General features: G+C 37.7%; 1 protein-coding gene across 2 annotated transcripts in view; it reads right to left on the bottom strand.

Moving 5' to 3' along the window:
- Positions 1-22,475, bottom strand: part of LAMA2 (laminin subunit alpha 2) — a 568,286-nt gene that overhangs the window by 4,495 nt on the left and 541,316 nt on the right. For both annotated transcript variants that reach the window (XM_069489233.1, XM_069489235.1), the window contains 6 exons: positions 21,731-21,907; positions 21,338-21,506; positions 12,135-12,247; positions 11,620-11,809; positions 3,823-3,978; positions 2,208-2,361 (listed from right to left, as the gene is read on the bottom strand). In XM_069489233.1, the coding sequence (XP_069345334.1) occupies positions 2,208-2,361; positions 3,823-3,978; positions 11,620-11,809; positions 12,135-12,247; positions 21,338-21,506; positions 21,731-21,907 (959 nt within the window). The remainder of the gene's footprint in view (positions 1-2,207; positions 2,362-3,822; positions 3,979-11,619; positions 11,810-12,134; positions 12,248-21,337; positions 21,507-21,730; positions 21,908-22,475) is intronic.

Raw genomic sequence — 22,475 nt, 5'->3', positions numbered from 1 at the left:
AGTGATTATTCAGCAAGATTTTATTGGGACACTCTAAATAATACAATCATCTGAAAGTGTTCAAAGGTTGCTAAATATTTTATTAATAAATAGAGGAATTGCAAGTTCAGTTTTGATGGGAAAATTCTGGGACAAAAATAGACTTCTCTAGTTCATCCAGTTCTTTTCTCTATAATTTTCTATATTTGGCTCACTGATTAACTTAATCTTTGAGCAAGTATTTCAAATATACCTCTTAGGAACAAGGTGATTTGTTAAGATCAGTCTAGACCACATCAGCTGCATGGAGTATTAGGGAAATGCTCATGGGAATTTTCCCATGTCTTCTATTTAGTGGGTAAGAAATAAATGCTATGTATAACTACAGCTCTCCAATGAAGGACGGTGTTTATTATGTGAAAGATTTTTTGTTCTAATGAGAATCTTGATGGGTTTGCATAGACAAAGGTGGCTTTAGCAGACTTTAAGAAAAGGGTAGCCAGCAGTGGTGGTGAGCATCTATAGTCCCAGTTACTTGGGAGGCTGAGGCAAGAAGATCATTTGAGCCTAGGAGTTTGAGACCAGCCTTGGAAACATAGTGAGACCTTGACTCCAAACAACAACAACAACAACAACAAAAAAACATTAACAAAAGACAGAAAATAAAGAGTATAAGAAGCTGAGTTGTTCTGAAAAATAAAACAGAAAGGGAGAAGTAAGGAGAAGGGAAGAATGACATGCGGAAGTTCAGCTGAGGACAGAGAGAATGAAAAGGCCAATAAAAATGCCAGTGATCAGGGCCAGAAAGCTTTTATGAACAAAGATGTCAAAGATTAAATAGAAGTTGTGTTTTCCAGTGACGCAATCTTCTCTGACCATCCATGTCTCATGTAGATTGTATTGCACTGTGTGGGGGATGGCAGGAGTTGTTGGAAATTGGGGAAGTGGTTAATTTTCTGGTCCAGTTTGATCCAGAACCAAAAGAGCCCAGGCAGGATGGCAGTCAATCCATTAACTGCAGAGTCTGAAGCTGAAGCTTGCTGTCAGATATGACTAAGAGAATGCTAGCCATCTGTGAATTTGCAGAAATCTTGGGGAAGCCTTTGGACTTTCACAGCACATGGAATCTGGGGTTCAATATAACCCAATGTTTCAATATTTAACATATCCTGTGTTTTTCAGTTTTCTGCTTCTACATAGCTGAAGTTTCCTGCCTATACTTTGTTGAAGGGTCCTACTGTTTCACCTCCTACAACTTTTGCATGGGAGCATTCAAATCATCTTCTAAATCTTAGCTCAAATGTCAATTCCTCCACAAAACCTTTCCTGATTTCCCCAACCAAAATTAATCTTTCTTTTAAATATCTACAGAACTTTGCTTATATGTCTTTTGCAGTGTGTAACCATTTTTACTTGCCTTCTTGTGATTTCTGAGCAAACAGAATCTTAACTATTGATCATACATTCTTGAAGAAAAAAACATATTTCGTTTACTTTTCTTTTTCCCATAATTATCTTCACATATTATGTGCTCATTAATTTCTTTCTAATGAACAAACACGTGTTTATAGTAACCATAGGACTGGTTCTATCTTCAAGTATATTGTCAGATTTTAAAAATTATTACGCAGAGGTTATTTCTAATTTTACTTTCCAAACTCTACATTCATGATCAGTGATCCAGACCCATACTGGAAATGTTTATTTGGAAGAGAGTGAGGGAAATACTTAAAGAAAGCCAGGAATGGTGTCATTCACCATTACTACCAACAAGAAATGGTCACCATTGTGTGTGCATGGTATATATGTGTGTGTGTTGAGGGGGAGGAGACCAAGAAATGGAGCTGTGCAAGGAATTGACGATGAATAAAGGAAAATGGTATATCACTTCCAGAAAGGTAGTAAGAGAAAACTGGAAGGTAGAAAAATTATGTAGTGTAAACCTAAGAGCCTTCTTGCAGAATGACATTTATTTTGTTGTTACTGATCTCCAGTGAAGGATATGGAATAAACTCTCCAAATAGGCTTTTACTTTATTTCTTCTATTAGTTCTCATCACAATCAGATACATGAATTTTTAAAAGGCATTTTTAAATTACTTCTATAAGTTCATTTCTGGTTTAAATAAACGATGGTAGCTTAGGATGCTGGGGACTTTTCCTTTTTTGGTACAAGCAAGAAGTGAACCCTGGTTAATATTCAACAGGAAAGAAATGGAAGAGCCTTACCTGCTTTGGCAAAACCTGTTCCATCAAAATATGTTCCCCTCTGAGCATTTGCAAAACATGTCCCAACATGGAAGCTGGAGGTTGGCTGTTCAAGATCAGCAGGGACCTCTGCCACGTGAAGATTCCTGATGCAGCCATCAATGCTGTAGGTCACCTAAATATTCAGGTCAGAAAAAACAGATGCCAAATTTTAGCAGAACTTTGCTCTTTATGCGGAATATAATCACTTGGGGGGTACTCTATGCATGTAGTCATCAGCTGGTTGTCCCCCAAAGGGGACATCCCCCAAAGCTGCCTGGGTTCTGTACTGTCACCAGACTTCCCAGCATGGGTGCAGCAAATCGTGTGTTGTGCCTCTCAACTAGGATGTATCTAGCCTAGAATGTGATTGTTCCGATATCCTAATTACTGCACGTTATGTCTCCACTGGTTTGACATAGCTATGGGCCTTCTATGGGTATTGTAAGTTTTAATTGCTCTCTTATGTCCCTGATTCCACATTTCTATTAATAGTTTATTAACCTTACTATATATACATTTTGTCATAATCTATGTTCAATTTCTATTTGAAAAGGTAATTAGGTTTGGTTCAGTGCTTCTTCCTTTTGAAAATCTAATGAGAGCAGTGGATCCTCCCCTAAGAAAATGCACGTACACATAAAACTTGAAAGTTGGCATGAAATATTTGGGGTTCAAGGAATTCAGAAATAACTCAGTCATATTCTGCTCCATTATATTATATCTGGTTTTAGGAAATTAACTTAATCACTTTTGCCACTGTCACTTCAGAGACTCTTGTTTTTGATAGACCTAGGAAGCATATCCAATAGCTATGAAAGGAGAGTAATACTAATCATCCACAAGAGAAGCCAAATGCTGAGAATTACAACTATAATTGTCAATTGTCTTTGATGAATGAACAAATTTATGTTATCATGTGTCCTAATTTGAGTATAGAAATGTATCACATTTATATCTAGCATGTTCTCTAAAAACATTAATCCCCTGTGCTTTTCAAAATAATACTTTCTAAAGCAAACTAGGACACATGGTCTGACAAAGACTTATTTTGTGAATATTGATTCAGAACATTGTGAGGACTTTAAATTCTGAATCCAAAATTGGATAACTGTGCTCTAAATACTATCTCTCAATATTTGATAAATCTGTAGTCCTAAAACAACACCATGAATACCATCATTTTCATCTTCCTTGTTGTCTAGTGCTTTCTATATGCCTGGTACTCCTTGAAATGCTTTAAATATATAACCTCAACTAACCTTTACAGCAACTTTGTTTGGTATTATCATTAGCCTGTTTTGCAAAAGAGAGAATTTTGCCAAAGAAAGATAATTTGCTCAAGGCCACATAGCTAGTCAATAGGTAATCAGGTATTCAAACTGAAGGATTCTGGCTCCAGGGTCCACACTCAGCATTCTGTGATACTGCTCTCAGAGTTAGATCTGTCTGGAAAACCTTTTGTCACTTCTCAGAAAAAGATGATTTCCTTTTCACCTACAAGTAATCATGGGCCTATGTAGCCTAATAATTCAAAATACATAAATAAATGACTCAGCCAGATATTTAGGCAACAAAGAAGGAACTAGAAACTTACTGGACCAATTCTTCGGGTAGTGTAGTTGATGGGTAACCCACCAACATACAGCATTCCCACAACGTCCAGGATATCAGCTTTCTTGGGACTGATGGTTCTGTTGGAGGCATCATCTACATAAAGAATTCCTTCTTGTTTAATTCGCATTATCTTAATCTATAAAAAAGAGGAGGGGTCATTAATGCCAATCTTTCTTTACATTTTTTTTAAATTTTTTATTTTGTCATGTTACAGGGGTACAAATGTTTAGGTTACGTATATTGCCTTTGCCCCACCTGAGTCAGAGCTTCAAGGGTGTCCATCCCCCAGGCAGTATGCACCACACTCATTAGGTGTGAATATACCCATCTCTTTCTCCACCCTCCCCCACCACCGCCCACCATCTGCCTGACACCTGATGAATGTTACCACTATATGTGCACATAGTGCTGATCAGTTAATACCAATTTGATGGTGAGTACATGTGGTGCTTGTTTTTCCATTCTTGTGATACTTCACTTGGTAGAATGGGCTTCAGCTCTATCCAGGATAATACAAGAGGGGCTAGATCACCATTGTTTTTTGTGGCTGAGTAGAACTCCGTGGTGTACATATATATTTTATTAATCCACTCATGTGTTGATGGGCACTTGGGTTGTTTCCACATCTTTGCAATTGTGAATTGTGCTGCTATAAACATTCTAGTGCAGATGTCTTTTAAATAAAATATCTTTTGTTTTGGGTAGATGCCCAGTAATGGGATTGCTGGATCAAATGGTAGTTCTACTTATAGTTCTTTGAGGTATCTCCATATTACTTTCCACAGAGGTTGTACTAGTTTGCACTCCCAGCAGCAGTGTATGAGTGTTCCTATCTCTCTGCATCCACACCAACATTTATTGTTTTGGGACTTTTGATAAAGGCTATTCTTACTGGAGTTAAGTGATATCTCATTGTGGTTTTGATTTGCATTTCCCTGATGATTAGAGATATTGAGCATTTTTTTGATATGTTTGTTGGCCATTAGTCTATCTTCTTTTGAAAAGTTCTGTTCATGTCCTTTGTCCACTTTTTGAAAGGGTTGTTTGATTTTTTTCTTGCTGATTTTCCTGCGTTCTATATAGATTCTAGTTATCAGCCTTTTATGGGATGGGTAGCATGTAAATATTTTTTCCCATTCTGAAGGCTGTCTGTTTGTTCTCATGATAGTTTCCTTGGCTGTGCAGAAGCTTTTTAATTTGATCAGGTCCCATTTATTTATTTTTGTTGCTGCTGTGATTGCCTTTGAGGTCTTCTTCATAAATTCTTTGCCTAGGCCAATGTCTACAAGAGTTTTTCCAACATTTTCTTCTAGAATTCTTATAGTTTCATGCCTTAGGTTTCAGTCTGTTACACACTGTGAGTTGATTTTTGTGAGAGGTGAAAGGTGAGGATCCTGTTTCAGTCTTCTACATGTGGCTATCCAATTTTCCCAGCACTATATATTGAATAAGGATTCTTTTCCCCAGTGTATGTTTTTGTCTGCTTTGTCAAAGATCAGATGGCTATATAAGGATGGTTTTATATCTGGGTTCTTAGCTCTGTTCTATTGGTCTATGTCTCTGTTCTTGTGCCAGTACCATGCTGTTTTACTTACTATAGCCTTATAGTATAGCTTGAAGTCTGGTAAATTGATGCCTTCCAGTTTATTCCTTTTGCTTAAGATTGCTTTTTCTATACGGGGTCTTCTCTGGTTCCATGGGAAGCATAGAATTATTTTTTTCTAGATTTGTGAAAAATGATGTCGGGATTTTAATAGGGATTGCATTGAATCTGTAGATCACTTTGGATAGTATAGACATTTTAACAATGTTGATTCTGTCAACCCATGAGCATGGTATGGTTTTCCACCTGTTTACGTCCTCTGCCATTTCCTTCCTCAGTGTTTCGTAGTTCACCCTGTAGAGGTCTTTTATCTCATTAGTTAAATATATTCCTAGGTATTTTATTTTCTTTGTTGCTGTTGTGAAGGGTACTGAGTCTTTGATTTGGTTCTCAGTTTGACTGTTGTTGGCATATAAGAATGCTACTGATTTCTGTACATTGATTTTGTAACCTGAGACTTTGCTGAATTTGTTTATCAATTCCAGAAGTCTCATGGTAGAATCTTTGGGGTTTTCTATATATAAGATCATATCATCAGCAACGAGTGATAGCTTGACCTCTTCTGCCCCCATTTGGATGCCCTTGATTTCCTTTTCTTGTCTGATTGCTCTGGCTAGGACTTCCAACACTACGTTGAATAGAAGTTGTGATAGAGGGCAGCCTTGTCTGGTTCCAGTTCTAAGGGGGAATGCTTTCAAGTTTTCCCCATTCAGTATGATGTTGGCTGTGGGTTTGTCATACATGGCTTGCATTATTTTTAGGTAAGTCCCATCTATGCCTATTTTGTTAAGCATTCTTATCATAAAAGGGTGCTGAATTTTGTCGAATGCTTTTTCTGTATGTATGGAGAGGATCACATGATCTTTGTTTTTGCTTCTTAAGTATGTGGTGAATTACATTTATAGATTTGTGTATGCTGAACCATCCCTGCATCACTGGGATGAATCCATCTCCACTTGGTTGTGATGGATTATTTTTTTGATAAGCACCTGAATTCAGTTTGCTAGGATTTTGTTGAGAATTTTTGAATCTATAGTCATAAGCAATATTGGTCTGTAGTTTTCTTTTTTTTTGATGCATCCTTTCCTGGTTTTTGTATCAGGTTGATGTTGGTTTCATAAAATGTGTTGGGGAGAATTCCTTCCTTCTTGATGTTATGGAATAATTTTTGTAGGATAGGCACCAGTTCTCCTTTTAGGTCTCGTAAAATTTGGTTGTGAAACCATCTTGTCTGGGACTTTTCTTTTTAGGAAGGTGTCTTATTGCTGCTTCAATTTTGTACTTGACATTGGTCTGTTCAGGAATTATATTTCTTCTTGATTGAGCATAGGGAAGCTGTGTGTTTCTAAGAATTTGTCCATTTCCTCCACGTTTTCAAGTTTATGTGTATAGAGGTTTTTATTCTATTCATAGATGATATTTTGTATTTCAGTTGTATCAGTTGTAATTTCTCCTTTTTCCTTTACTGATGGAGCTTATTAGAGTCCTTTCTTTTCTCCTTCTCAATAGTGTAGCAAGAGGCATGTCAATTTTGTTTATTTTTTCAAAGAATCAACTTTTTGTTTTATTAATCTTCTGTATAGATTTATTTGTTATCAATTTCATTTAGTTCTGCTCCGATCTTTGTTATTTCTTTTCTTCTGCTGGGTTTGGGTTTGGTTTGTGCATCCTTTTCTAGTTCTTTGAGATGATTCCTTAGATTTTTGATTTGTGATCTTTCTGTCTTTTGGATGTAGGCATTTATGTATATAAATTTTCCTCTCAGGACTGCTTTAGCTGTGTCCCACAGATTTTGTTAACTTATGTCTCCTTTATCATTTACTTCAAAGAATCCTTTGATTTCCATCTTAATTTCCTCCTAACAGAATAATTGTTCAGCAGAAGGTTGTTTAGTTTCCATGACTTTGTGTAGAGATGAGTGTTTTGTTGGAGTTGATTTCTAATATTATTCCACTGTGGTCTGAGAAGATGCATGGTACAATTTCTATTTTTCAAATTTGTTGAGACATGCTTTGTGGCCTAGGATATGGTTAATTTTATAAAATGTCCCAAGGGATGATGAGAAAAACATACATTCAGTGGTTTTGGGTAGAATGTTCTGTAAATGTCAGTCGGGCTCATTTGTTCTAGAGTTCTGTTTAAGTCCATTTTTTTTTTTGTTTATTTTCTGTTTGGAGCATCTGTCCTATTCTGTCAGACGGGTGTTGAAGTCCCCAGCTATTACAGTGTTGCTGTTTATCATTTTGTTTAGATCAAGTAGAATTTGCTTTATTAATCTGGGTGTACCTGAGTCAGGTGCACAAAGATTTAGAATTGTTATGACTTCTTGTTGAATTGTACCCTTCCCCATTATGTAGTGACCATCTTTGTCTTTCATTAGTTTTGTTGATTTGAAGGCTAAGTTATCTGAAATCAGAACAGCTATGCCAGCTTTCTTTTGGTTTCTGTTTGCATGAAATATTGTTTTCCATCCTTTTACCTTGAGTCTGAATGCATCCTTGTGGGTGATATGTGTTTCCTGAAGACAGCAGATACTTGGCTTGTGTATATTTATCCATTTGGCCAGGCTGTGTCTCTTTAGTGGGCAGTTCAAGCCATTCACATTTATTGAAAGAATTGATAAGTGGGGCAGATTTCCGTTCATCCTGTTGAGTTGAACTTTGTTGCTTTATTTTCTCTCTTGAGCCATTGTGGTATCTGAACTTTGATCTTTAGCTTTTGGATGATTTTACACCGGTGTATGTTTATTGTGCTGATCCATGTGTAACACTGTTCTGAGTACTTTCTGGAGGGGAGGTCTTGTCTTGATGAATTTCCTCAGTCTGCTTGTCTGAGAAAGTCTTTATTTCTCCTTTTATAAGAAGCTCAGTTTTGCAGGGTGCAAGATTCTAGGCTGGCATTAATGCCAATATTGAACAAATTCCAAATATGCTGAGTACAAGATATAAGAACTTTTAGGATATTTCCATGAAAAAGCGAAATGACTTACAGAGTGCCTAGTTAAACTCATAATAGAAATGAAAGTAAACCTATTTTACAAAATAGCTCAAACTCCATCTTTTCCTTGACTACCATTGCCAAAAGAATGCAAAATTTTCCTGGGTAAGTTTTAGGTTGAAGTCTCTTCTGTAGGTTGCCAAATGTGCCTATGTATCAAGAGGTAGGCGTGTCATAACGAAATTGCATGCTGATAACTCTGTCACAAACTAAGTGGGCTGTAAAATTGATGTCCGGTTTTACAGGCAAAAGATTTATATGATCTGAAGAGAAACCAGAGTATACATGTCCAGTTTTAAAAGTGCATTATTCAGATTGAGCAAAGCCTGGGCTCTCAACACAATTTCAGATATGCCATGTCCCTCTGCCTAACAGGCCCTCATGCAGAATTAAAGGAAGAGCAGCACATCCTGACTGCATGCTGTTTCTGCAGCAGCTGATCAGTACAAAGTCAGGGAGGAAGATGAAAACCTGACTGATGCTGAAATTATGGCAGTGGAGTGAATTATCTTCTGAGACAGAATGAAATAAGGGGTGTGAAGACTGGCTTGAATATAAAAACCTTGAGTCTGAATTTAGGAAAAGGAGCATGTAAGCTTAAGAAATGCTGAGTACAATATGGTTTAAAAATGAGTCTGGATCAGGATTAGAGTAATTTAACACCTTGCTTTACACTTAAATATTCTGGTTGGGGAAGTAATTTTTAAAAACCTTCCAAAATAAAATCTGTCCTTAATTTGGCTCATTACAGTATTTAAGCTCCTTTCTCAATCCCAGCCTCACTGTGGCCCAACAATATGTCTTTTTCTCATGTGTCATATTTATTATTCTACTAGCCAGAGATGAGAAGAAACCTTAATGAGAGTTCCTTCATCCTTCATTAGGATCAGTATTTGGTAGTCATAAGCTCACAAGTAAATATTAGTACATAAATATTAGTAAATATTTAGGTCATTAAATATGAAATGTCCATTTTCGAAGCAAAAGTGTAGTTGTAACATCTCAAACAAGAGAAAGTACAATTATTCAAAGTATACACCTAAACTATCAACACAGTTTTGCCACCTTGTGTATGCCAGCAGCGAAGAAGCCTGGAAAGTGAGTGGCAATGAAATCACAAAAGGCGTTTTCCACAGCTTGTTGAGAATTGTATATTTTTCCTTGCAAGAAGTGGTCCAAAGCCTGGAAGAAGTGGTAGTCAGTTGGTGCAAGGTCTGGTGAATATGGTGGATGATGGAGAGTTTCCATGCCCAGCTTCTGTAGTTTGAGCAGCCTTGTTTTTTGCGACATTCTCTTGCAAGAGAATTGGCCTATCTCTCTTTACCAATCTCGGCTGCTTAATCACAAGCATCCTCATCATTTCATCCAATTGTTTGCAGCAGGCATCCTCTGTAATCTATTGACCAGGTTTCATGAAGCTGTAGTGGATAATACCAGCACTGGACCACCAAACAGACACCATTACCTTTTTTTGATGGATATTTGGTTTTGGACTGTGCTTTGGCACTTCATCTTTATCCAACCATTGTGGTGAATGCTTGTGATTGTCAGAAAGAATCCATTTTTCATCACACATAACAATACGGTACAGAAATGTTTTGCCTTTATGTTGTGACAGCAAAAAAAGGCAAACTGCGAGACGATTTCTCCGCTGACGCTCATTTAATTCATGCGTTACCCATCTATCCAGCTTCTTTACCTTGCCAATTTGTTTCCAATTGTTCAATATTGTTGGAGTAGTAACATCAAACCTTGCTGCTAATCCACACATAGGTTGAGATGAATTCGCTTCCACTACAGCTTTCAGCTCATCATTATCCACCTTGGTCTCAGATCACCCACGTGACTTATTTTCAAGATTAAAATCACCAGAATGGAACTTCTCAAACCATCATGGTACTGTGCATCCATTAGCCACATCCTTCCCAAACACTTCGTTGATATTTCAAGCTGTCTGCACTGCATTGGTTCCACAACGAACTCATATTCGAAAATAAAGTGGATTTTTGACTTATCTATGGTTTCACAAAAATTGCTCTAAAAAAAATTTTGAGAGATAATCACAAGCCAAAATGTGCTTTTGCAAGACTGAGGATATACCTTTGCAATAAAAATAAAACAAGAAGTGTCAAGGTGAAATGTCAGAGATATCAACTATCAAACTTAGTATTTAAGGAAATTGGACATTCTATACTTAACCTAAATATGAAGATTCTAGATAACAAATTGGTTGACTTTGAGTCTGCATTTTTTTTTAAGGTTCTTTGGCTTTCTATATGATATGACAAACCAAAGTATGTTAATATATCAAATCTAACATCCAACAATATCCTACTCTGAAAATTAAAAATTTTATTGGTCTACCTAGGGAAGCTTTACTTTAATAGGCCATCACAGGTGCAGAGACAAATGTTGAGTTTTTGTTTTAATCAGGCAGTATATTATCTACTTGCAGTCATGCCAAAGAGGACAGTAGGCTGGCAAACGAGCCTTCTGTGCCCATAACAGTACCAGTTTCTGGGTGTAAGGCCAATATTTTAAAAGTTGTTCCAAATGACTGTCAGTGGAAATGATACCTTAGAGCCCTTTAAGCACATTATAGCAGACATTCCCAGACTCCTGGTTTTCACAGACTAGTGTGTGTTGAGGTTGGGGGATAAGTCTTAGGACTCATTTTAGTAGTGCCCACTTTTACTTTGGACAAATATTATTTCATAAAAGAGAGGCCTTTTTGGCACCTTAAAAGTAGGAAAATATAATCTCAGAGTAAATATTATTCCCTTTAATTGAATACATAGGGCTTTATGATTTGATTAACACATTCTGTTGTCCCGTGTTTCTCATTTAGAACAGTGGAAATGTCTTCAACTACCTGGCCCTAGTTTGTAGATGGATGTTTGAGAACCACAGCCCTAAATCAATGATGGAGCCTTGTAGTACAGTGATGAGGCATACAAGTGGTCAAAGATAAAGCTACCCAGGTCTGATCACATTTTCCAAGGTTGTGGCAGTTGTATACTGTTGTAATACTTGCTTTATTCTCAAGCTCTGCTGCATTCAGTCACACCAGAGTCAGTGTCTGCACTGGCAAAATAGTACTGGCACCAGGGGAATGCTGAATGGCCACCACCCAGGAACCCCCTCTTAGCATCCTGCCAACATCTGGGGGACTATTACCTTGTGCCACTGGCCATCATTGATTTTGGTGGGGATCATGGTGCTGGTGTTCCCACTCCCCAAGTCATAACTGAAGTAGGGAAATCCATTTCTCAGCTGAACTGTAGCAAAATCAGCATGATTGATCCGAGCCATGTAAAAAAGCAAGCCTGATTCAGCTTCGGTTCGCACTTCCAACTCAATCGTCAGACTGTGAAACAAAAGCATGCAAAGTAAAACAGAAAAATAAAAACATACTTATGCTAAAATAGAATCTGGTGTCAGATCATGGGTGTATTTTCACACAGGAAAGTAAAACCTTCTCAGAGACGAGGACTTTCCAAGGCTACTGATTTCCTAAACTGTGTTCCTCAGGCTAAGAAAAATAGAATTCTATTCTCTGTTGTACTCAGTGAATTAAAAAAAAAAAATCTAACCTCATTAATTAATAAATATAGTTGATTAAACTTGATTAAGTGAGAATACGCAGTTCTTCATTTATCAGTTCTTTGCCAATATCTCAGAATAACACATACCGGTTTTTAACTTTGGTGTCATCAAATGCAATTGCAATGTGACTGTTTTTCGAAAGCCCAAACTGTTTGCTCCCCATCAAAAGCTCTGGTTCTGATTCTGCAGCACAAGGACCCTGCAAAATACCAAAAAGAGAAAGAGAGGAGATTATGGACTCTGTTCTTTAAAAACGAAATGCTGTCTAATTGTTTCTTATATATTAGCTTAATGTCCTCATATAACCTTAAATTACTTAAAAATAAAAACTGTCTCTTATTCATCTCTGTAATCTACCACATAGTAGGTACTTATTATTAAGTGATCAGTGAATGTGAATCAGTTTTCTTATATCATACCCTTCGATTGCTAAATGAATGTGATCAAAAATATTTATTAACATTTTCATTATCATCTAAGAAAAAATATTGTTTATATTTCTGAGAAAGCTGGAATTTCCTTTTTACTTTTACTTCACTTATGAAGTTTTATTCTTAGAAGATTGAACAGGGAAAATGACAAGCTAGCCACCCAGGTTATAAGAGTAGAAAATGTGTTTCTTCTTGCCCTCCCCACTTCCATCTCCCACTATATTACTTTTCCTTGAAAATTATCGGTCCACTAGAAGGTTTCCATGAATTTAGACTTTCAAGATGGTGTATCTAAACCTGCAAGTCAGCCCATTCAGGCCCTCAGCCAGTTGCTAGGCAACCCAGAACATTTTAAAAATGTAACCCACTGTACACCATTTCAACTGCCACTGTTCAAAGATCAGCTTCCTAGGGTGCTTAAGAGGGGAGAGCTAGGTGCACGGCCGTGCAGCCAATAAGGTTTAATGCTCAGCTGTCACCATCTTGAAATTCTTAATAATTTTTGAACAAGGACCCTGAATTTTCAGTTTGCACTAGGCCTTGCAAATAATACAGCCAGTCCTGGCTAAGTGGATCATATTTGACTACTCTAACGCATAGCTCGATAAATAATCAAAGCTCCTTAAATTACCAAGGCCACAGTTCCTTTCCCTGTTCTCTATTTTTATTCATACAAGATAGCTGCTTAGGAAGTCTTTTAGAACACACAGTGCATGAGAAAATAAATAACCTGGACATTCTCTCTCACTAACTATCTGTTTTTAAGATCTGCACTTAATAGCTCTGGCTGGGCCACTGCCCCACTGAGCGCTGAGTCAGCAGAGGTTCTCGAGTAGCCCAAGGCAGGCTTTTGATGCAGAGTGTTCTTCCCAAATAGTGTACTCAGAGATGACTCATCAGCACACAGGAAATTTTGACTTGATGAGGGAAAGCCTTGTTCTCTTTTTTCTTGATCTCAGTCAAACGGAACACTCTGCCACAGCAGGTAAAAGGCTTAAAGTGTTTTGAAATGCTATAAAATTGGTCTTCATGGAAGTATTTCCCATCTTGCTTCCCAGGAGATGGTCAGTTAGAAAGAGCAGACTGTGGCTGAAATTCACACAGCCATGCAAAAACCCAGTGGGTAGGACAGGAAAATGCTATTCATTTGCACAGCTGAATGGCCTCTTTTGGAATCAACGTGTGGCACCTTTCTTGTTACCCTGCCTGCAAAAAGAGCCCAAATGGAGAGGCTTTGGTACCTTAATCTCTCCATTATGAATGCTGCTATTAATAGAACTGGGATCATTTATCAACCTTTCACGACATTTCCTGTACAGAGGACCATCTCAACAAACGTACGTAACCTGCAGTCTTCCTCAGAAATTTCTAAGAGAATCCTAGCTGCTGTGAGTCCATTGGGGGCAGAATTTCACTAAAACTTATCTTTAAACCCTCAGCTCTGAAAACTGAGGGACTGAAAAGGTCAATGACTGCTGAAGAATTAGGAAACAATAATGTGTAGCCTAAAAGAAAACCACCAGTAGGTTACGTCCATATTATTGCTATTATTGCAGTCACTGGTCCAGTTACTATAAATAGCTGTTAATATAAAATAACTTTTCTAATATAATTTTTAAAATTGTCAAGGTGGCAGTTGTAAAGATTATTTTATTGGCAGCAGCTGTATGTTGTGGTGAGTTTTTGTCCCATGGACCAAACACCATAATAACTTTGCTTGCTGGTAGAGTGGACAGGTGTTTCCAAAATTGGTTCTGAGTTGAGCAGCAGTGCTTTGTCATATTCTATAAGATTTTCTAGATGGAAAGGCCCTGTTTATGCCATTTTTTAGAAAAAACTATGACCAGAAAAGGACAGCGACTTTGTCCAGGTCCTTTTAAGAATCATTTCATGACACATGCACTTGAGACTTAGAAAGAGGAGCGCCCCCTGGAGGGGATCCGGCTTTGCTTTGGCAATGAGTAAATCTTAAGTAGCAGACAGAAGCAGTGGTTAATAAAACGTTATTCTTAGACCGGCCAATGGTATAAAAGATAATGGTAACAAGCTGATCACTCTAATAGGTAACCTTAAAGTATAAAACCATTAAGGTAAATTTTTTCTTTGAGGACATCCAAGATGATGTTTACTATCATCGATTTGCAACAGGATGGATATTATGGGTATTGCTTTAATATAACCTTGATCACCTTCCTTTGTACAATTGGCAGTTGGAAAAGGACTGAGAAGTGCTGGTGTAAGAGGGTTTTTGTATAGTTGTACTTTAGCTTTTAAATGAGATGAAAATTCTCCGACCACTAATGTGGTAATGTTTTGGTGCAAATCTAAATCTCTCCCCTTGCTTGGTTAAAGGGAGACCAGACTGGATCATGCCTTCTGTGCATCACTCTCCCCTGGGTGAACTGAAGCCGGGTCTGATGTTATGATGGGTGCAGGGCAGCACCAGTCTTTCGGTTTGCCTGCTGTGGTCATTGTCCTCTCATCCTCCGCCCTCACGTCCCCTGGTGGGAGGAGCTGCTCAAGCTGCTGCTCAACCTTTTTTCCTTCGAGCATTTTAAAGGGGAACATGTAGGATGGAACAGAAAGTGCCCTGTGCTTTGCACAGGAATGAAATGAGCTTGTCAGTAAGGACATTTTCAACCCTGCTTCCCGAAGAAATCTAAGCTGAGGAAAAAGGGGTAGGAGGAGAGATCTTCTAATGAGGTAATTTTAAGGAATCTTTAAAGAATAGTCATTGCAAGATGAATATTCCTCCTCTAAGCTAATATGAGCTTGAAGGAGTCATCACTCTGATGGACGTGATGCTTCACCTGTGTTGTTTTGGAAACACTGATCTCTGAAATGTGTTAAAACAACAGTTAAAAAAAAAAATCAGGGTCTCAGTAGAAGCTCATCAATCTCCACATGTTACAATTCTGCCACCTTGTGGGAACTCTTTAAAGTACTGTAAGTACACATGGGGAACATGCGGTATGAAAGGAAAAAATGTGCTTGGTTTTTATTTGTCTCTGCTTAGCAGGTGACAAGTTGTAGGCAGAAAGGACTTGGGCAGGGAGTCTAACGTGACAGTGCACCTGTTTATTAGAGCACTTATTTAATTTCAGGTCAGAATAAGCAGTAGTGAATTCTAACTGCCGGTTGGTGGCTGGCATTTGGAAATGAGTTATTAGATGCAAGATAGCATATGACTCGTTGGTAAGCTTCCCCTGAATTTAGATAGGTCCTGAGCAGAGATTTAAATTGCATTTATCAAAAATGGCATCTTTGTTCTCAAAAGCACCAAACGATGAATCATCATAAAATTGCATAATTTTTGTCTTTCATGAGTCAATAATTCCCCTAATAAAGATGGGCTAAAATCACATCTGATGCTTATTTGTGATGATCTTCTTTATGGATGAATAAGCAAAAGATACTTTTTACAGCACTGACTTTAATGTTCTGAAACATACAATCCCTACTCAAGCTGTTTATTGAGAAACTGAATTATGTTCAGTTGAGTTCTTTTGGTGGGTAGAGGGTATTTTACAGTAATATTGGCACATTAATTCCTAAACAGATTTCTTGAAGTGTGGAAAAATGTTGCTTTCTCTTTAAATAGATATCAGTATGCAATCAATTTATCCTTTGGCCTTAACTGTACTTAGCTTTTAAAGTTGTAGTGTTACAGCTGCTGGAGAAATCACTTTCTTTCCCTCTATTCTTTCCTCCTCTGCCTACTTCTTTCCCCCAACTCCCAAAGAACCCTTATCAGCACTAGAACACTTTATGGCCTCTTGTATTGCTCTTCTTAGTTCTCAAATTTTAAACTTTGAGGTTTACAGTTCAACTTTCCAATAAAATTCAAGTTTAGAAAGAAAAAGCAGCCAGCTCATTGCACACAAATCCACACAGGCCCTGCTTGTTATAAAGACTTGGTATAAACAGTGTACATACTTGTAGAGAACTTGCTACATTTCAACATGTCAACAAATATCTGTAATACTCAAAGTCCAGGCTCTTCTTCCCACCCACTGCCATCCTCCATGAGAAATATCCAAAAATGTAATGTGTAGAAATGTTTTCTCCAGTTCTAAATGGGCTAAAGAATAAGGCAGAAGCAGAACGAGAAGCTAAGCTTCCACATTATCAAATGAGATAATATGCATGAAATGCTGTCTAATCTATAATATGATGTTCTAACATGAATTAATCGTAAGATTGACATAATCCATTTCACAGGGCAGGGCTTTCTCTAGGCACTCCTATGTTGCTCTACAGTATAGTGAGTATTGTCTTCCTGCCATAAGTGGCTGGCAGGGTTGGGTGTGATGGGTGGAAAGGAGAAAAAGAAGGCACTGAGACCAGGAGGTCATTTCTGTCAACTGTGCTAGAAAAACATGGGCTCACAAAGACGCAGTCCCCCCAAAGGAATTAACTTGAACTTAAGAACCTAAGTCTTAGTTCTTAAATAATTCTTAAAAATATAAATTCTGATTGAGAAAAAGAAAATGGTGAGAATTAAAAATTATGGGAGACTTGAGATCTAAGAACCATATCATGCTGGAGTTTGTAATTGCTTAAAAATAGAATACTCACCACACTCCTTTTTTCCTAGCACTTGTCCCCAAACTAAAAGTGCGAAAGGTTAAAGTAACTAGAAGAATTAATAGAATTAAATTAACACAGAAGTTACAGTTAAACTAACACAGAAGGATTAATAAAGCGATGGAGTATTACTTTGAGCCAGGAATTTTGCTAGGTGCTTTGTATACAATGTATAGTTTATTCCCTCATAGTAGTAATCCTTGAAGGGAGATATTATTATTCTTATATTTCAGTGGGTTATCTTACATTTAGAGAGGACAAGTAACCTGCCAGGGTTAACTGAGGAAAGGTCGGTGGGCCATGGCAGGAGAAGCGTGTCTCTCTCTCTTTCTTTTCCCCTGGCTAGCAATGATGATATCTTACTCATATTTGCATTTAGTAGGATATTAATAAATATTTGTTATAAAATAAATTGTCAAGCCTCTTACTGTTAGTAACCTTTAAAAAGAAGATACCTCTTCCCACACACGAAAAAGAAAGAACATAAGAAAGAAATCAAATTAAAAGAGAAGATTGGAAACTCTGAAGTGCAACGTAATTCAATAGAGATGGAAAGTTCTAGAAATATAATTCTGACCACACAGTCATTAATAAGTGTCATGTGCAAGAGAAGGGGAGACAGCAGTTGCAATTTATATATCTGGGTTTTAGTGCCAACTGTTACTCATGGGTGTAACCTCGAGCCATGCTGTACATTCTAGGGCTTTTCTTCCTCATGTGTAAATTAAGAGTTGGAATATTTAAGGTGTTTTCTAGCTCCAATGTTCTGCAATTCTTTCTAAACCAATCAATTTGAGCTGCTACTCAACTCCTTTGCTTCTGTCTCATCTACTAAAGGGAATGCTCTGTTTTCGGAAAAGTTAAAACCTACACTGCTGAGAGGAAATGGAAATTGGAATTAGAACAGAAGGTTATAAAAAAAACCTCAAATGAGTGAAAACCTCCAGTCCCATATGGGCAAGTATCTTTATTTTGAGAAAAAAGGGAAACAATGTGATGCATTTGTGATGCCCTATAAAACAAAGTTTGTGTGGCCATTTAGAAAAGTAAGGTGTTCAGTGGAAGACAGCAGGGTTCTCCCCTAAAAACCAAACCAAACCAACACAGAAAGGCTGAGAGACCTGACTGAAGGAAGTTCTAGTGACAAGAAGGTCCCCTAGGTTTCGCTTGACCAAATATGGCACCGGATTAGGAGTCAGTAGCATGATGCATTTTGCTAAAAACAATAAAGCATTCTCAGGTGCATTAATAGAAACATTAACAGACTAAGGGAGGAAGGGGTTGTACTGTCCCCTGAACTGATCACTTCATTTTAAGTAGTATAGTCTATTCTAGGTATCATGTTTTGAAAGGGATATTTCAAACTTAAGAATATTAATCACCGGGAGTTACAAGAATTAGAAATTAGGTTATGTGAAGAATACCTGAGCTTGTGGAATACTTAGTCTAGGGAAGGAGAAGACTTAGATATTTTCAAATCCTTGAAGGGACATTAGACACAGAAGATATAAATGTAATGTGTTTGGTTATAGAAACACAATCTTTATGTCGAAGTTATAAGGACATAGTTTAATATAAACAACGGTTTTCTAGCAACTAGAGCCTGCTTCATTGTAACACTGGAAAACCCTCATTAATGAAGTATTCAAGCAAAGGCTGTAAGCCCACGCCAAGTATCATATAAAAGGAATTCATGTGTTAGGATGGTGATTGGACCACATGATCTCTAGAGCTCTTGCCAATTATAATTTATAATTCTAAGCTAGTTGTTTAGAAATTTGGCTCTGTTTTCTTCTAGAAACAGTTTTATAAGTGGAAATTAGGATCCAAGGTCAAAAAAGTCTGTTCAACTCATAATGTTTTTGAATTCTTCCATTGAAAACACATTCTTGAGGCTAGGAGACAGATGCTTTTAAAGGATGTAAGGGGAAAGAGAAGGAAGATTATTAACCTTCCCTTTGCCGGGGAAAGACTCAGCCCAAGGCCACATTATGAAAGAGTTGAGGAGACATTTTGAAATCCATGCAGCAGATCTCAGGGATGCCTTAGGAGGAAATTAACTTTGGGAACTAATCCCCACATGACTGATAGCCCTCCACTAGCTAGTTGGGTGATCTTAGGTATTTTCTTTTGTGAGATGGGGATAATAATACTTCCAGGAGTATAAATAAATGTAAATAAAACAATAGCTTGTGGGGATCAAATGAAATAGTGGATATAAAATGCCTAGCAGAGTACTGGACCCATACTAGTTATTCAGTGAATGCCGGGATTCCTCACAGTATCTATGTGGATGTGCTTCTTCTAATTTTCAAAGAACTACCACACATTACCTCATTTGATTATTACAATAACTCCATGTGATAGGCAAGGGTATAATATCTATATCTTACAGAGGATGAAGTGATACTTGGAATAAATCACTAGTTTTCCTGAATGATGACTGTTTGGTTTCTCATTTAATAAATATTTTTAGTGGCAAGGAGCACATTTCTCTACAGAACAACCAATTCCATCATGGAAACTAACAAAGACAATGAGATATTCAAGAGTTTTCAAAATCTGCACTCCAGACAACATGTTCCACCCATTGCTGGCATGTATTATAAACATGATGCATGTGTAAAGAGTGTAGTGAGACTGGCTCTCTTTGATACGTTGGTGTTGAGAACGTAAAGTGGCGTAACTTGTGGAATAAGCAATTCAGATATGTGTGTTGAAAAGCTTAGACATCGTCATTTTTTGACCTCATAATTAATCTATGAATCTATTCTAAGAAAATAAGCAGAAATGATGAAAAACTTTGATGCACAAAGGTACTCATCAGAGTATGGTTCTAATAGAGAAAAACTGAAAACACTCTAAATAGCCCAGAATGAGCCAAGAAAAGTAGAATAAATTGTAAAGGCAGAGTGATCCAGTGATCAGGGGCCAGACTTTGGAGTCAGACCCATTGGATTCAAATTCCCACTCTGCCCTTGACTAGCTACGTGAGTGGATTAGTTACTTACGCTAGCTAATTCGTATTAACTCAACTAAAAATGGGATGACAATTTATATTTACAGATTTGTTATAAGAATGACATATACATTGAATGGGAATCATTTAGCCAGTAGCTGGCACATAGTAAGCACTTGAAAGCAGTAATTATTATTATTCCTATATAGTAATTATGCCATTTCTTAAGTGCTTAGTCTATGCCAGGCATTTAATAAACATTATCTTCTAAAATCCTGATAATAACTCTTTGATATATGTGTTCATTTTACAGATGAGGAAACTGAGGAATAAATTTGCTAAGTAGCTTTCCCAAATTCATATAGGTGGTAGGTTAGAGTGCTGGGATTTGAACATAGGAAGTCTGACTCTGAGTCCACACTCTAATCAAGGATATACTACCCCCAATATTATAAAATACTTTGTGTGTCTCTGTGTTTGCTTGCATGTGTATATATGTAATATAAAATCATATTAGACATATAATTCACTATATTTGGAAACAGTTTTAATTGTGTATTACTAGTTTTTAAAAACAGGGGATACTGGCCAGGCGCGGTGGCTCACGCCTGTAATCCTAGCACTCTGGGAGGCCGAGGCGGGTGGATTGCTCAAGGTCAGGAGTTCGAGACCAGCCTGAGCGAGACCCCGTCTCTACTAAAAATAGAAAGACAGTATATGGACACCTAAAAATCTATATAGAAAAAATTAGCCGGGCATAGTGGCGCATGCCTGTAGTCCCAGCTACTCGGGAGGCTGAGGCAGTAGGATCGCTTAAGCCCAGGAGTTTGAGGTTGCTGTGAGCTAAGCTGACGCCACGGCACTCACTCTAGCCTGGGCAACAAAGTGAGACTCTGTCTCAACAAAAAAAAAAAAAAAATAAAAAAAAAATAAAAACAGGGGATACTATATTGTATATGTGGTATGTGATCTATTACGTCAAATGCAAATGAAAGTGACTGAAGATCAATATGGTTGCCTCTGTGCAGTGGGATTATAGGTGGCTTTTAGTCTTGATTCTGGATATTTCTGTGCTTTCTGACTTTTCAACTGGAAATGTACTATTTTATAAACAGAAAAAAACTAAAGGAGAACATATATGTATGTAAATAAAAGTAATCCAACGAAGATGTGAGAATAGGTTTTTATAGACAGGTTACACTTCCTCTAATTGTAGCAGGAGAGTATGCCAGATATCCTGAGTAATTTCCCTTCTGAAAAGATTCAAAATGCTGGGTAAAAATTAGAAAGCAGTGGGGACATAAAGACTCACATGTGCCAGAACTGGGGTGGGTGCAGGGACGGTTGGGGTGGGAACTGGCTCAGGCTGGGTAACTATTTCAGCGGGAATGGCTCCATCTTCATCTTCACGGGGTTTCTGATGGGCACAGCGACCAATGTCTGCATTTTTGAAGGATACAGGCCGTGCAAAGTCCATAAGCCTAAGATAAATAATTGAAATAAAATATATTTTAAAATTTCTCATTGTCTTGCTTCCTTACAATTAAATCAGATACCCTACCCCTTTTAAGACCATCAGTGCAATTTTCTAAATCTAATTTGAACATCTTCATTCCTTTCTTCCCCCCTGTGGTTTTGGATAAGGGAGATGCATTGGTGATCCTCATACCAAAACAAACAAACAAAATTTAGGCAATTCACTTACACAGAGTTGACAACTAGATTCCATACACAGCCTTCAAAAGGAGGAATATTTCTGAGGGGGGAAGGTTGGAATTCAGGGGGAGCACCCCCAACGAACAGCTTTTTAACTTCAACAGCCTGTTCTACCGTCAGGTTTTGCGTATGTCTTTTGTCTTCATCGACTTGAACGGTCAAGATGCTGATAAAACATTTAAAATAAACAAGTCAGAATCACATCACGTTCAATACAGTTGGAAATCAAACTCTTTTCTCCCACCCTTCTCCCCTCCCTCTCGTAGCTTTTAAGTGAACCCAAATTCGGTGATTAGGAATTCTACACTAAGCAACTGTTCTTGTTTCTCAGGATCTTGTCCCATGCCTCCCTGGTTCACGCTCCCTGAAAGTTTACTGATACCAGGCAATGATGTAGCTGCAACATTAGCCTCTGGTGGAGGTGACACCAGTAATGTGTAGCCCAACACATGAGTCTGTAAGAACTGAGGCTTCTGTATTGTGTAATAATGTCTAATCGTATCAGGATCAGTGGGTTTAGCACAGCATGGGGTCACATTTTGTTTGGCTCTTTATTTCTTGGTTTGTGCTGGCTATTATCTTCTTGCTAGGGGACAAACTGTACTCCTGAGAGCTTAGATTGCAGGAATCAACAGCAAACACTTACAACATGATTTTATAAAGAATGTAGCTGCTGGCTTTTGAATAGAAGAGGCAGGCAATAACACCATGTTAATTGTTCCCTGCAATGATTT

Source organism: Eulemur rufifrons, chromosome 15, assembly GCF_041146395.1.
Source record: "Eulemur rufifrons isolate Redbay chromosome 15, OSU_ERuf_1, whole genome shotgun sequence".
Lineage (NCBI taxonomy): Eukaryota > Metazoa > Chordata > Mammalia > Primates > Lemuridae > Eulemur > Eulemur rufifrons.
The sequence above is the reverse complement of the archived record's forward strand: the minus strand, read 5'-3'. Positions and strand labels throughout refer to the sequence as shown.